The following is a 15,159-nucleotide window of genomic DNA, read 5'->3' on the forward strand; positions in this document are numbered from 1 at the left end:
ATGCTTCTTCTGAAGATTAAATTACAAAGCACAGAAAAACGCATGTCTCTTAGTGGAATTTCAATTATTAGTGAAAAGATTGAGCGAGAGATCTTGGCACCACCTAACCAGCAGCTTACTCGAGCCTTGATTCCATCAGACCTAGGAAAGAAGGTCTTAGATGTGAGCATTCTGTCACTGCTGCCTGAATCATGATTACTGTGGGGATATTTTAACCCCCAGGATTTATGATGCTTATATATTTCTCCTAAGAACCCATTTCTACCAGGGGCACCTGGGTGGCTCAGTAGGTTAAACATCCAACTCTTGACCTCAGCTCAGGTCTTGATCTCAGGGTTGTGAGTTCAAGCCCTGCATTGGGCTCCACACTGGGCATGGAGCCTACTTAAAAAAAAAAAAAAAAAAAAAAAAAAAGAACCCATTTCCATCAATTAAAAAACATCAGAATTTATAGTCCTTCAAATTTTGTTCATTTCCAGATTTCCGTACATGAAGTAGATAAAATGATGAATGAAATGGAAATAACTTTTCTGGTTGCAAGGAATACCAGGTACTTACCTTGAAAAGGATCTATTCTTGCAAAGTTCCCTTTTCTACACATGGTGAAGTTTTGATGAACAGAACAATATTGCTCTGTACAAACAAATAAAACCCAAACAAGTGCCTGATCTTTTCCCATGGTCAAGTTTTCACATCCCTGCTCCAAAGCAATGAACTAGGCAAAGAGCTGCATCTTGCTTAACATATGGGAGCAGCTGGTATAATACCCAGCACTCATGCAGTTAGCTCTGGAGGGAAAAGTCTCAAGTCCCATCTTATTTTTGTCAGTAATTAAAGCTCTGATCTACTCCTGAGTTTGCTGGATATGCAGGTCAATACGTTAAAAAAAAAAAAAGATTGGCTGATATTTTTGTCAATTTTTTCATCAGCATAAATCCAAATGTCAGCTTTCTACACATTTTTCTATTATCCTATTAAAGTAGTTCCAGAAGTCCTCACAAAATACCGGATATTTTGCTCAACACCGCTTTGAAATAATGAGACTTTCTGTAAGTTTTTGAAATATTTTTCAAACAATCTCAAGCCCTCAGAAAAAGCAGTACAGTACATAGAACTGTCTTTTCTGGAACCATGTAAGTTTCTGGCTTCGTTATCCCTGAATATTTTAGTATATAGTTCCAATAAACAAATATTCTCTCAACCAAAACATAACCATCAAAACCAGGAAAACAGCATTGCTATTTTCAAGCTGACACGGTCAGCTTGAGCTGCTATACCATGCTATACCAAAATACACTGGGCAGCTTAAACAGCAGAAGTTTATTTTCTCAGAGTTCCAGAGGCAGCAAAGTCCAAGATCAAAATGTCAGTCTATTTGGTTCCTGGGGAGCACTCTCTTCCTGGCTTATAGACAACTGCCTTCTCTCTGTGCCCTGTGGCCTTTCCTAGGTGTGGGTGGAGAGAAAGAGAGAGAGACAGAGAGAAGAGAGATACAGAGAGAGGGAGATCTCTTTCTCTTCTTACAAAGCCACCAATCCTATCAGATTAGGACCCTGCCCTTACGACCTCATTTAACCTGAATTACCTGCTCAAAGCTCTATCTCCAAATACAGTCACATTGGGGGTTAGGGCTTCAACATATAAATTTGGTGGCGGGGGGAGGGTACACAATGCAGTCCATAGCAACTATCAAATCCTGAGACCCCCATTCAAGTTTTACCAAATGTCCTAATGATGTCCTTTGTCACAAAAAATCCAGTTCAGAATCACATTTTGCATGTTATTTCTCTCCAGTCCTTCATCTGTAACAGTTCCTCAGTCTGTCTTTGACTTTGATGACCTTGTCATTTTTGAAAATTATAGGCCAGTTTTTTTGTAGAATGTCCTCCATGTGGGTTTGCCTAATGTTTCCTAATGGTTAGGTCCAAGTCACAAAACTCACAGCAATGTCGCAAAAGTGAACCCTACATGCTTCTCATTGCATCCTACCAGGTAGAACTTATTTTTGAACTTGCTCCATTACTAATGATCATTTTGATCACTGAGGGAGGTGGTGCCTGTTTCTCCACTTAAAGTTCCTTGTTCTTAGTTTTGTATTTCATACTGTTTTGTCAGAAAGCGATGTGAAATGTCCCATGTCCCCATGTAAATGTTTCATTCTTCCTCCATCTTATTTATTTACTAATTTATATCAATAGAGACTCATGAATTCTTATTTTATCCAACTGTTTACATTATAGTCATTATTTATTCTAACGATAAAATTGTCCCCAATTTGACCAGTGGGACACTATTCAGGCTGGTTCCCGTGTCTTTTTTGGCAAGTGCTTCACTAGTACTTGCCTTGTTCCCATTCTGGAATCAGTCTTTTCGAGTCCTGGTTCCTTTCAGTGGTACAGTCCCCGATTTATGATAGTTTGTCTTACAATTTTTCAATTTTACAATGGTGCAGAAGCACTATACATTCAGTAGGAGCCATACTTTGAATTTGGAACTATGATCTTTCTGGAGCTAGTGATACGCAGTATGATCGCCTCTCCTGTGTGGGCAGTGGAAGCACAGCTCCCAACCAGGCACGCAGTCACAAGGGTGGACAACCAGTACACCTACAACCATTCTGTCCCCGTACAACCATTCTGTTTTTCACTTTCAGTACAGAATTAAACAAATTCTACGAGATATTCAACACTTTATTATAAATAGGCTTTGTGTTAGATGATTGTGCCGAACTGTAGGCTAATGTGTTTCAAACACATGTAAGGTAGGCTAGGCGAAGTAAGTTGGGTGTCTTATGTGCATTTTTTATTTACAACATTTTCAATTTACAATGGGTTTATTGGGATGCGATCCCATTGTAAGTCGAGGAAGATTTGTGTTTAGATTCTGAGATCTAAGTGTGCTCATTGCAATTGGGATGTTGCCTTTCCAAGGCTCTCTCAATGGTTGGAGATGGAGAATATCTATATAAGTGTGTGTGTGAATGTGTGCACTTGCATCTATAAATATTTCAATACCTATATACCTATCTATGTATATCTATATACAGTGAGTTCTGCTTTAACATTTGCTTCATAATGTGATTTTGTTCCAATGCAACTGAAATATTAAGGAACAATTTGAGCATAGCACATTTTTTTGTGTTTGCTTAGGCCTGATTTCCTCTGCAAGAAATACAAGATGAACACGGAAAACTACAGCCAGTTGAACCAAGCCTTGCCTTATGTAAGACACACACACATCCAACATCTACCATCTGCAACTCACTTGATGTGCTATGCACCATACCCATCTCGTCTGATGTCACAACTTTCCGTCTGATTTCAAATAACTCTCCTTTCTACCACTTCGCAATGACTCCAAAGCTGCAACCCTTCTGATGTCTACTTCCACAAGCAAATTTCTGGTCCTTCTCAACATAAAGTGCCATATCTAGTATCGTATTTATGTATCTCTTACCCATTTAACGTGTGAACTATGCTATCATTTTTACTGTGTTCCAGTTTTTTTAATGTGTCACTGATGAAGTATTTGCTCCAATCCCAATTCGTTCATAAGCCCTGTCCTTTTTATTGTCTGATTTTTGTATGACATGACAGCTTTTAGGAACATGTATGTAGCATTCTAGCAGAGTTGACTCTATTCAAAACTGTAAATTCACACAAACGTCTCTAATTCCAATTCAACACTCCAGGATTCATTTTAATTTTCTTGTCTTCTATTTTGGAAGCCCCAGTGACAAACCTAACTCCTCGTATCCTTGATATGGGCACTTAATTCATCAAGCCTCAGTAGATAACCCATCTCCCATCACTACCACTGCCTCATCCTCCAGGCAGATGGTCTTCTCACCACCCATACTTCATACCGGGGTTCTCCCTGCATATAGGCCAGCTTACCCTTCCTTAGCTTATGACAACCCACAGCGAGCCCCTTTTCCATGTGGTCACTCTCTTCACTCTTCCTGGCTCTAATTCTCCACCACGGGCAGTCCACTTCCATTGTTCAGGCTCCAACAATGTGTGCTGGTCTGAGCCACTGAGTCACCCTCACCACCAGATGGGAACAACTACCTTGTTCAGTCATACCTTTATCTGTAGAACTGAATTTTCCATTAGAAGGAGAACTGGAAAGGGGAAGAGGAAGAAAAAGAGTGGAAATTTTTGTCAGAGGAATAAAAAATAGTGACCTATCACCCTGCAATAGCAGTCTTCTGGACTTACACTATGGGATTAGCTCTATTCCATTTTATTTTATTTTATTTTATTTTAAGATTTTATTTATTTGAGAGAGAGGGAGCACACATGCAGGGGGGGAGGGGTAGAGGGAGAGGAAGAAGCAGACTCCCTGCTGAGCAGGAAGCCCAATGTGGGACTCAATCCCAGGACCGTGAGATCATGACCTGAGCTGAAGGCAGATGCTTAACCGACTGAGCCACCCAGGCGCCCCAACTCTATTCCATTTTAAAAAAGCCTTTTAATCTTATAGAAAGAGGCAGGGATTACATCTATATTGAGCTAGGTTAAATTACCAGTCATTCTTCTCCCAAATTTCTAAAATGAAGCAAAATGGAGCATGAAGTGATTTGAAAAAAATACCATTTTATAAGCTGCTGCTTCAATATGTGGTGGATGTTTAGCTTGCTATACATTAAGGACATTTTATTTTATCCTTGATTTCAAACATAGAATGACTTTTTAGCCTAAAATCAGTTTTATCAGCCCATGTTGATGACGTGGAATACACTCCTCTTACAGAGCAAATGCTGTGGGGGAGGGAGTGTAGGGGAACAGGGTCCAGACCACACAAGCAGTGAGCTGCATTTTGATGCTGTCACTTCCAATCGTCACCAACAAAACAAGTAGCCAGCACTCAGTTCATTACAGAGGCAGGCAAAAACATATATAAGCCAATTGATGAAAACCTCTCCACTTATTCTTTGCCTAAATTCATGGGGGAAATTGAAAACTCTCAAGGCCAGATACCTTAAAGCAAAATATGAATGTGGGTAAGATGAGACAACTAAGAGCTGCAGAAGTATCCCTAGGATCTCATCGAAGAAGAATCTAGTTCAGTTCAAAACTGTTCTCTTAGAAGCACTTTCTAATAATTATCCCCGATTCCTTATTGAGCTAGAAATGAGAATTTATATCAGATCTCACAATACACCCTTTTGAGTTTATCAGCCATAAGTGTGTTAGGTAAATTGTAAATATTTCATATTATGGTTTGTAGATTCAATCATTCTCAGCAAGTCCTTTTGATATCTTCAAAATATCCTCAGTAAAAGGTCCCTTTCAGATATCACTGTATCACACATAATGATTGCCTAAACATTCATGTCTCTGAAGTGAGTGAAATCAGGTACAATGGCTTCCTCGTCATTTTCTTAATATACAGTAGAAGTTCTATTTTACTGACATCTATTTTCCTCAACTCATGGAATTAAACAAGCTGTCTAGTCTGTTACTGTAATCATATTTTTCAAACAATTATATGTTACCAGCTTACTTTATAATTGTTTGATCCAATTTTAGCAACTTGCCAATATGACGCTTTTCTAAAATAACCAATTCAATACTCACTCATGTTTAAGTGTACTTAATGTGAGAGGTAATTTCTACATTGAATTTATTAAAAAATACAAAGTTTGGAGATCCCCTCAGGTTCAATAATTTGTTAAAGGAATCAGAAAAAGCACTTATGCTCACAGTTGCTGTTTATTATAGCAAAAAGATAGAGATTCAAATCAGGCTAGAAAAGAAGCACATAGGACAAGTCTAGGAAAGTTCCAGACATAAGCTTCCAGTTGGCCTCTCCCAAGGGAGTCAAGTGAACAGGGCTAACTACTAGCAATGATGGGTGGCAATATGAAGTAATGCCAACCAGGAAGATCACCAAGCCTTGGTTTCCAAAGTTTTTATTTCGATTTGGTCATGTAGACATGATTGACCACCGACATGGCTTACCTTAGTCTCTACCCTTCCAGAAGCTGAGCTGTTACCACATGGCCCAAGACCACACTGTTAATCATAGTTAGCATAGACTGTCTGGGTGGCCCAAGGTCCCCAGATAAATAAATACACTCCTATCAGGCAGGACATTCCAAGGGCTTAGAGATTACCTCCCAGAAGCTGAGAGCAAAGTCCAGACCTCAAACAATTGTATGTTAGCAGTTTACTTAATACTTTTTGAATGATAAAATAGTTTGTATGAAAGGCCCCAGCAACTGAGACTCAGAATGATCTGTCACTAATTAACTGTATGAATTTATATAAGAATTTAGTCTCTCTTTCTTTGTACAATTACGGGGCTAGACCAAATATTGGACCAATTTCTCTAATTTCCACCTCAAAGATTTTACAGTTATAGGAATAAGATGGAAGGAAGGAAGGAAGGGGTGAAGGAAGGGAGGAAGGAAGGAAGGAAGAAAGAGAGAAGACATAATATTCATAGTTTGCATTTGGCCATAAATTCCAATTTTTAAGTTCAAAGGGCAGATAATTGAAATTGAGTTCTGCTCTATTCCATAAATCCTAAGTTTGAAAGCCATAACGGGAGATATACTGAAGAGAAAACCATTACTTTGCCTCTGTGGGCAACATAATCATCATCATCTTTATCATCATCATCTTATATTTGTATGGTACTTATTTTACAAAAGACTGCAAGGATTTCACTTATTCCTTACAACCACCCTCAGACGAAAATAGCGATGATATTTTTGTCTCAATTTTACAGATATGTGACTCAGAGCAATTGACTTACTAGTAACTAGAAAGCCAGAACTTGTTTTTTCTGATCTTTTAATGCTACTTTATGGCTTTCTCCTATACTCAAAGGTCACATGACAGGTTGATTCCTCCGGAGAACAAGAGCTCTCAACAAAGTCCTTTATCCAACTCCATATACCTAATCCTGTTTGTTTCCTAACATTCCTGGATTTTTTTTTGCTTACATATTAACCAGCCTAATCCTTTTACTATTTAGATCTTCATTTTTTTATTTTTGATTCTGTCCAATTTCCTGTGTTAATTTCACCTATGAAATGTCTTTCCCACACTTCTTCCTAGTCTATGTCTCAATTTTTTTCTTAAAATTTACCTTTCTAATTTTTGTTCCTTTTCTGAAACCTGCCATATCCACTTTATCAAATTTATATATAGCGGTTCACGCCTGACAAACTGTCCTCACAGCCTCAAATTCCTATTTTAATTTTTACTTACGTGTAACATTAATTTAATTATATTGTCTTCCTAAATTATTGACCCCTTCTACAATTCCTATTACAATCCTAATGTTATTTTTGAAATTCAAGGTTTTTTTTTTGTAGTCATCATCTGTCACCAAAAAACATTATTACAATATCATAGACTATATTCCCTATGCTATACTTTTCATCTCTGTGACTATTTATAACTGGAAGTGTGTACTTCTTAATCCCTTTTATCTATTTCACCCATCCCCCAGCTACCTCCCCTCTGGTAACCATCAGTGTGTTGTCCATAGTTAAGAGTCTGTTTCTTGGTTTGTCTCTCTCTTTTTTTCCCTTTGCTCATTTGTTTTGCTTTTTAAATTGCACATAAAAGTGAAGTCATATGGTATTTGTCTTTCTCTATCTAATTTATTTCACCTAACATAATACCTTAATACCCTCTAGGTCCATCCATGTAATTGCAAATAACAAGAATTCATTCTTTTTGATGGCTAAGTAATATTCCTCTGTGTGTGTGTGTGTGTGTGTGTGTGTGTGTGTGTGTGTGTGTGTGTGTGAGAGAGAGAGAGAGAGAGAGAGAGAGAGATAGCTTTCTTATTCATTTGTCTATTGATGGATACTTGGGTTGCTTCTATGCCTATGTCTTCATTCTTATATAGGCTGCAATAAACAGAGGGGTGCATATACCTTCAAACTAATGTTTCATTTCCCTTGGGTGAACACCCAGCAGTGGAATTACTGAATCATATGGTATTTCTATTTTTAATTTTTAGAGGAACCTTCATACTGTTTTCCATAGTGACTGCACCCATTTACATTCCCACCAACAGTGCACGAGGGTTTCAATTCTAATGTTATTTTCCAAAGTCAAGTTTCCTAAAGAAAGAAATATTAGAAGTCCAATTTTCATTCTTTACCTAAACCTTAGTTGGGTAAAAACCACAGGCTCTGCAGCCAACAAGCTTGCATGTATATCCTTTTTTGAGCATTGCTATTCACTGTGTGACTTCTTGAAGCCACAGTACCTTGCCTATATGATGGAAATGATGATAATATCTACTTTTCTGGTTTATAATATGCATTAAAAGAGATACTGGCAATAGGGTTAGGAAGCAATAAATGATCACTCTTGTTATTTTTAATTATCAAAGAAAATTGAAATTTTTATTTATTTATTTATTTTTTTTGCAGTAAGAAGTGAGACACAGTAGTGCAGGACTAACTTGGATCTATTATGGTCATAGCAACCCACAAAGGATAGGGCATGAATCAGGTAGTCAGTGTGGTAGCCAGGAAGTGCTTTGTCTGCCTAGAGTCTATGGTGGGCATTTTCTGAGACCAAACAAAAATGTAATAGAGAGAAACTATGAGTCAATTCCATGATGTCAGAGCCCTGCTACTTGAAATCTCAAACAAAATGGAGCGTAAGGACAATCAGTGGATGACCATAATAATTGTGGCTTAAACAGGTGTAGCAACCAAGGAGTATCTTTAGTGAACAAGTCCATTATTGTCATTTCACAAGAATATAAAACTGATTAATTTGTCAGAATTAAATTATCAAAGATCAAGATCTAGTTCACTTTTTATTACAGTACCATGTTTTAGTTGCTTCTCTTTTTCTTATATACCCAAGCTTTCCCAGAAATATGGCTCCATTCACAGCATCCAAATGGGTCCAAAGAAGGTGGTGGTACTCTCTGGATATGAGACAGTGAACAATGCCCTGGTCAATTATGGTGATCAATTTGGGGAACGATCTCAAATGCCTATATTTGAAAGACTTTTTGAAGGAAAAGGTAACAAACTCTAAGCTTAAAATATATCCTTATGGTTAAAATTATTAAATCAGTTGCATCATAGTACCTTTAATAATTCCTTTCATGATTTAATTTTCCCTTCATCAATATACATTACACAAATAGAATTTACTTAGGAGAAAACTTATGATTTATGGTTTTATTCCCATTGTACATGATAATTCTATTAAACAAATAATTATTAGCCAGAAACTATGTGAAAAGTACAATGCTAGGGAAATACAAAGAGAACAGAGGCCATCAGCTTAAGAGGTCAGCCTCTAATGGTTGACATTGATCCATCAAACAATAGGATAACAGTAGTGTTACAAATAATACTGAACCATATTTTCACCTGGATAAAGGTGTTGTATCTTGCTTATGTGTGTGTTGGATAAATGCCTCGAGGAAATCCAGATGCTATACTTTTATGTCATTCCACTAATATAATAACCCTTTAAATTATTACATTAAACCTTTAATGCTAATTTAATAACTAAAAATGGGAATGGTTTCATCTTGACATTAATTATTTTTAGTGAACTAATATTGGTGTCTAGTAAATACTACTAAGCCATTTTAATGCTTCAACAACTTTTTGAAAAAGCATTTCGTACTATCCTCCTCCAAAATCTTATTCTTTGAGATATTAGTAAATGTTCTATGTATCAGTCAGTGTCAGTGAAGTGAATTTGAGAAATACTTCATATTAAAGGCTTCCCTCAGGATTCATGGAGTGCCTATTAGGATATTAAAACCTCTGAGAAAAACACCAAAAGTCTGCTTAATTTTATTTAATTCGGTTTTCACACTTATTAGTCCTTGGAACATTTCTTTTTGAATTCTAATTAGTTAACATAGAGTGCAATATTGGTTTCAGGACTAGAACTCAGTGATTCATCACTTACCTACAACACCCAGTGCTCATCATAACATGTGCCCTCCTTGATACACATCACCCATCCAGCCCATCCCCCACCCACCTCCTTTCATCAAGCCTCAGTTTGTTCTCCACTGTTGAGTCTCTTATGGTTTGTTTCCCTCTTTCTTTTTTTTTTTCTTTCCCCTCCTTTCCATATGTTCATCTGTTTTGTTTCTTAAATTCCACATATGAGTGAAATCATATGGTAGTTGTCTTTCTCTGACTTATTTCACGTAGCATAATAGTCTGTAGCTCCATCCATGTTGTTGCAAATGGCAAGATTTCATTCCTTTTGATACTGAGTAATATTCCATTGTGTGTATATATACATACATATATATACATTGTGTGTGTGTGTGTGTGTGTGTGTGTGTGTGTACAACATCCGTCCTTGGGGCATTTCTTTTCCTTGGAATTCCCATTAACATCTCATAAAATCAGCGTTGAGGAGCAACCGTTCATTCAGTCCCTGATCTCTAGCTCTCAAGATCCATCTTCTTGTATTCCTTCTAAAAATTTGGGACACTTTTTATCTCTTGCCTCTGGAATCTCAGTTCTTTTTCACAATACTTCACATTACTCACAGATTTTATGATTATATGCAAAATTGTTTTAATTTGTCCCAATATCAAATCTAACATTTTTTTCCTTAGCAAATAATCCATTTTAAGAATCAAGTACTCTTTCCTTTTAAATGACTTGACTGGTCACAGGAAAACTACTCTTTGCTCAAAGATAAAATGATTGCTTCTCCGCCCCATACCCTGTCTAGTAATCCACCCAAATGGGTACAAGCATTCTTTAAACCAATTTTGTATAAACAGAAGAAATATGTAATAATTTCATTACCATTAGGCCATTTTGGAGTAGTACTTCATCTTAATAAGTTATTTTGCCATGTAACTTAAATATATTTCAAACTTTGGTGCCAGTATTTAAAAGAAGTTCCAGGGGCGCTTGGGTGGCTCAGTTGGTTGGGAGTCTGCCTTCGGCTCAGGTCATGATCCCAGGGTCCCAGAATCGAGCCCCGCATCGGGCTCCCTGCTCAGCGGGGAGCCTGCTTCTCCCTCTGTCACTCCTCCTGCTTGTGTTCCCTCTCTCTGTCAAGTAAATAAATAAAATATTTTTAAAATAATAAATAAATAAATAAATAATAAAAGAAGTTCCATTCCTTATAATGCTAAATTAATGTTCTCCACAATTACATGGCTGGACTATTGCTATTCCCTGAAAGATACAGTGACTGACATCTGTGGGCCCTTCATATTCTACTACTGTGTTCTCAAATGTAAATTTTTAAATATAAACATGAGATAGTTCGAGGAGTCACATATTTGTTACAAAAGAGTTTTATGCAGTACAGGATCCATAGACAGAATGACATTATATTAATGTAAGAATTGAACGTGAGCAGAATCTAGCCTTCACCAGTATCCTCTCAAAGGAAGGTTTAACCTCACATGAAGTGGCAACAACTGCGCAGGAGAGATAGCTCTCGGATTTCACGTTGACACTAGCAAGGATGGCGCTGCCCCATTTCCAACACCTAGGTTGCCTTAGTTTAGTCTAGTTTCCTATTTCAGGTTATCAGTCAAACTCAGAAAACCCTCCCCTGTCTCTTGAGCCTCCATAGAAAAATGAGAAAAATGCCAGTGGAAGAAGGGCCGAGGCTAGGGAATGAAACACCAAAAGTAATGCCACTGTCACCACAAACTGACCATGGAAAGATGTGGGCCGCTTTGGCAACCCTCTTTCTCCTTATTTTTCTGTAAGTTAGCATATATCCCGACTCTTCTAAGAACCTTATTTGACTATTATTTCCCTTAGCCATGCACAAATTTACATAGCTGTTTTATTCAATAAATATTTATCAGGGAACTAATATATGCTACAACAATATGTGTGCCTAGAAATTAGTATGTATAGCACTAACATGTGGAAGCTTCGTTACACCTCTTGGCAATTAGTTACTCCTAACTTTTTTCTTGGGTAAGTCTTTTGTCTGTAATCTACATTTTTCCCTGGCAAAAGAGACTTTGTTTTCTATTGTTCATCAATCCCTTAACCACACCTAACATGATATAAGCATAGAGACAAGATTTGTTTAATGAATTTGTCAGAGAAATAGAACTAAAACCAAAAACCCAAATCTTCTCCCAACCCAGAAATCCTCCTCTCCACAAAGGTAACAGAAAAAGAAAACAATTTTATTGTTGAATAAGCATCAAACCAAAATGCGATGTGTATCACAGATAATCCACTAAGAAATTGCAAATACAAAAACAAATCTCACCCTGTTATATAACCAAGCAGACACAACCCATTACAAAAACGTTCTCAAAGGAAACAATATAACTAGTCCTCAATACCTAAGAGGGCTTGGCAGCACCATTTGTCACACACCATTCATCCTAGATTCATCCGGTAATTGGGGTGACCGTCTGTGTTAATTGTCTGTATACAAAAGAATAATGAAGTTCTCATATCTTTATGATAGGAGGTAGTTTTGCAACCTGGGGCAAGGCACCCACCAATGTTAGGCTCCTACCCTCCCACAGAAACTGGGAGAAAGGGGCACTGTCTTCCTTGATGTTCATATTCTGAATAGATGGCCCCCCGGTCCCTGAAAAAGCCATTGCTAGGCCATAAAGCTGACAAAAGACACATTCTAACTTCAGAAGGACTTATACATGCTATAAGTCATATATATATACAATATGATTATATATATGATTGAAAAAGAGGAAAAAATACAAGTCTTCTAAAGTTAATGCTTTGAGAGAAAGAGAAGTCTCTTATTTTAAACAGGGAGAATAAAGCCTCTTTTAAATTTTTACTTGTCCTTGCAAATTAAATGTTAAAAGCTTTGAGGAAATAATTTTAAAACATTTTTCTCATTATAAGGAATTGTCTTCTCTCATGCTGAAACCTGGAAAACTATGAGAAGGTTCAGCTTGACCACCTTACGGAACTTTGGAATGGGCAAGCGGCTCATAGAAGATAGGATCATAGAGGAATGCCAGCATCTCGTACGGAGTTTTGAGTCTCACGGAGGTGCGTAGAATAAACTAAACCACATCCTATTTTTCATGACAAAGAAGCCAAACGCTAAATTTTATTACTTAGGCATAATTCCAGTATTGTAGGAAAATTCCAAGAATTTACAAATAATTCCCCAATCCTACTCTTCTGTAAGATTCCCCAAATGTCAGCATTTTACGTTTGCCTTCTCTCTTGTTCTGTCTCTTTTTCTAAACTGTTTGAAAGTATTTTGGAGACATGCACTCTCTTTATTCCTAAACACTTCAATGTGTTCCCTTAAAATAAACAAAAACATTCTCTCACATACCCAAAGCACGATTTTCAAAACTCAGGAAATTAGTATTGTCAGACTCAGCCATCCCCTGAACTTATTTGGCCAGATTTTGCCATTGTCCCATTAATGTCCTGAATAGCAAAAGATAATCCTGACATATGCATTACATTCAGTTGTCATGTCTCTTTTGCCTCCTTCCATCTGGAACAGTTCTTCAGTAATAGGTATATTTCTGTTCTCTTTAAACGATATACAGTTAATTCCGTATCATTTTAATATTTTATCTATTTAATATTTTAATTATTTAACATCTTCATGTTAATAGTTTGCTCATTTCCTTAATAAATTGAGCTCATTCCTTACCAAAAATATGCTCATTTGAGTATTATCTTCACTGATACAGGTAGTAATAAGAAGAGAAATGGTCAAAGGTAGACAAGCCTGAGATAAATATAGAGAAGAAACAGCGCAGCGGCCCATGTGCTAAACTAGCAGTTCCTGTACACACAGAGAGCCTGTCAGTAGTTTGAAGAAAGTACCTATGGGAAAACATCTATTCCTCCTGCAGTGTTAAGCTGCTAACAAACATTAATTTCCTAGAGCTTTGTGTACACAGCATCTCATACACCCTTACATAGCATCTCAGACACTCTTACATTTACATATTAAAAAGAAAACATATTCTCTGCAGAAATTCCTCCAGGCCTTCAGCCTCCGCATTTAAGGTAGGTGCTGATGTTAAAAGTAAATCTGAGCATTCTGGTTGCTAAAATTAAATGTACATCCACTGATACGTACTTAATAATTTAAGTAGTTTTCAATGATGAGGAAGCAAACAGGTCCCAGTAAGGATCTAGATGAGGTTCTTTCAAGTAAAATCATTTTAATCATCTAGATATACTATTTTAAATTTTGAATTGATTGTAGCCTTCTAGGTTGATATTTTCTCAGATGTTATTCACTAACACTTGCTACACACACACACACACGCACGCACACACACACACACACACACACTGAAATGGCCCTCACCTGGCACATTTTAATTTCTTTAACTGAGACAAATGTAGATTTTCTTTGGCATATACTTCTAGTTTGCCTTGTGGCAATCTTTTAACCAAATTCTGGATATTTTCCAAGGCTTATCTAGTCTCACTTCTCCTTAAAAGGCATGGTCACCAATAATCTCATTCCTCTATGAAATCTTTTACTGACAGTCTGTCCCCATCATTCCAGAACTGGTTTAATACTGTTTATGTCCGTATTCCTAATCTGATTAATGAATTCTCTTATAGGAAAGCCCTTTGAGGTCAAAACAGTAATGAATGCTTCTGTTGCTAATGTCATTGTGTCAGCGTTGCTTGGAAAATGGTTTGATTACCAAGACACCCAATTCCTGAGACTCTTAACCTTGATTGGTGAAAATGTGAAGCTCACTGGAGGTCCTAGGATTGCGGTAACTGTATCTTCCCTATTCAATTTTACTTCTAAGGTACACTAGGTTGTTCAAGAGACCATGAAAAAGTATTTGTCAGAGAATTGCCATTTCAAAAATGTACACTTTCTGGAACATTATGAGTACAGAGGTATGACAAGCCTGCTTGGTTAACACATCTGATAATTCTTCCATCACAAATTACTGCATCAGGATGCCTGGGTGGCTCAGTCAGTTATGGATCTCCCTTTGATTCAGGTCATGATCCCAGAGTGCTGGGATCAAGTCCCACATCGGGCTCTCTGCCCAACGGGGAGTCTGCTTCTCCCTCTATCCTTCCCCTCCGCTCATGATCTTTCTCTCTCTCTCTCTCAAGTAAGTAAATAAAAATATTAAGAAAAAACAAATTACTGCATCAAATAATATCTTATAATGCATGGATTGTGAATCATATCAATAAATAGTTCAGTTTAT

The 15,159-nt window shown here is 37.2% G+C and overlaps 2 protein-coding genes across 3 annotated transcripts in view; one reads left to right on the forward strand and one right to left on the reverse strand.

Annotated features, from left to right (window-relative positions):
- The window catches only part of LOC113927954 (cytochrome P450 2K6-like), a 23,179-nt gene continuing 8,020 nt past the window's right edge, over positions 1–15,159 (forward strand). Inside the window, 6 exon segments of the mRNA XM_027604065.1 lie at positions 1–162; positions 480–550; positions 3,150–3,222; positions 8,712–9,012; positions 12,839–12,988; positions 14,546–14,706. Coding sequence (XP_027459866.1) covers positions 1–162; positions 480–550; positions 3,150–3,222; positions 8,712–9,012; positions 12,839–12,988; positions 14,546–14,706 — 918 coding nt within the window.
- Positions 8,812–15,159, reverse strand: part of C7H6orf141 (chromosome 7 C6orf141 homolog) — a 25,094-nt gene continuing 18,746 nt past the window's right edge. Inside the window, exons 2-3 of one of the 2 annotated variants that reach the window (XR_003521666.2) lie at positions 10,784–11,034; positions 8,812–8,913 (exon numbers count right to left, since the gene is read on the reverse strand). The gene's annotated coding sequence lies outside the window, so the exon portion shown is untranslated. Of the gene's footprint in view, positions 8,914–10,195; positions 11,035–15,159 lie in introns of those variants that run through there. The other variant, XR_003521668.2, reaches the window with a different exon arrangement.

Source organism: Zalophus californianus, chromosome 7, assembly GCF_009762305.2.
Source record: "Zalophus californianus isolate mZalCal1 chromosome 7, mZalCal1.pri.v2, whole genome shotgun sequence".
Taxonomy (NCBI): Eukaryota; Metazoa; Chordata; class Mammalia; order Carnivora; family Otariidae; genus Zalophus; species Zalophus californianus.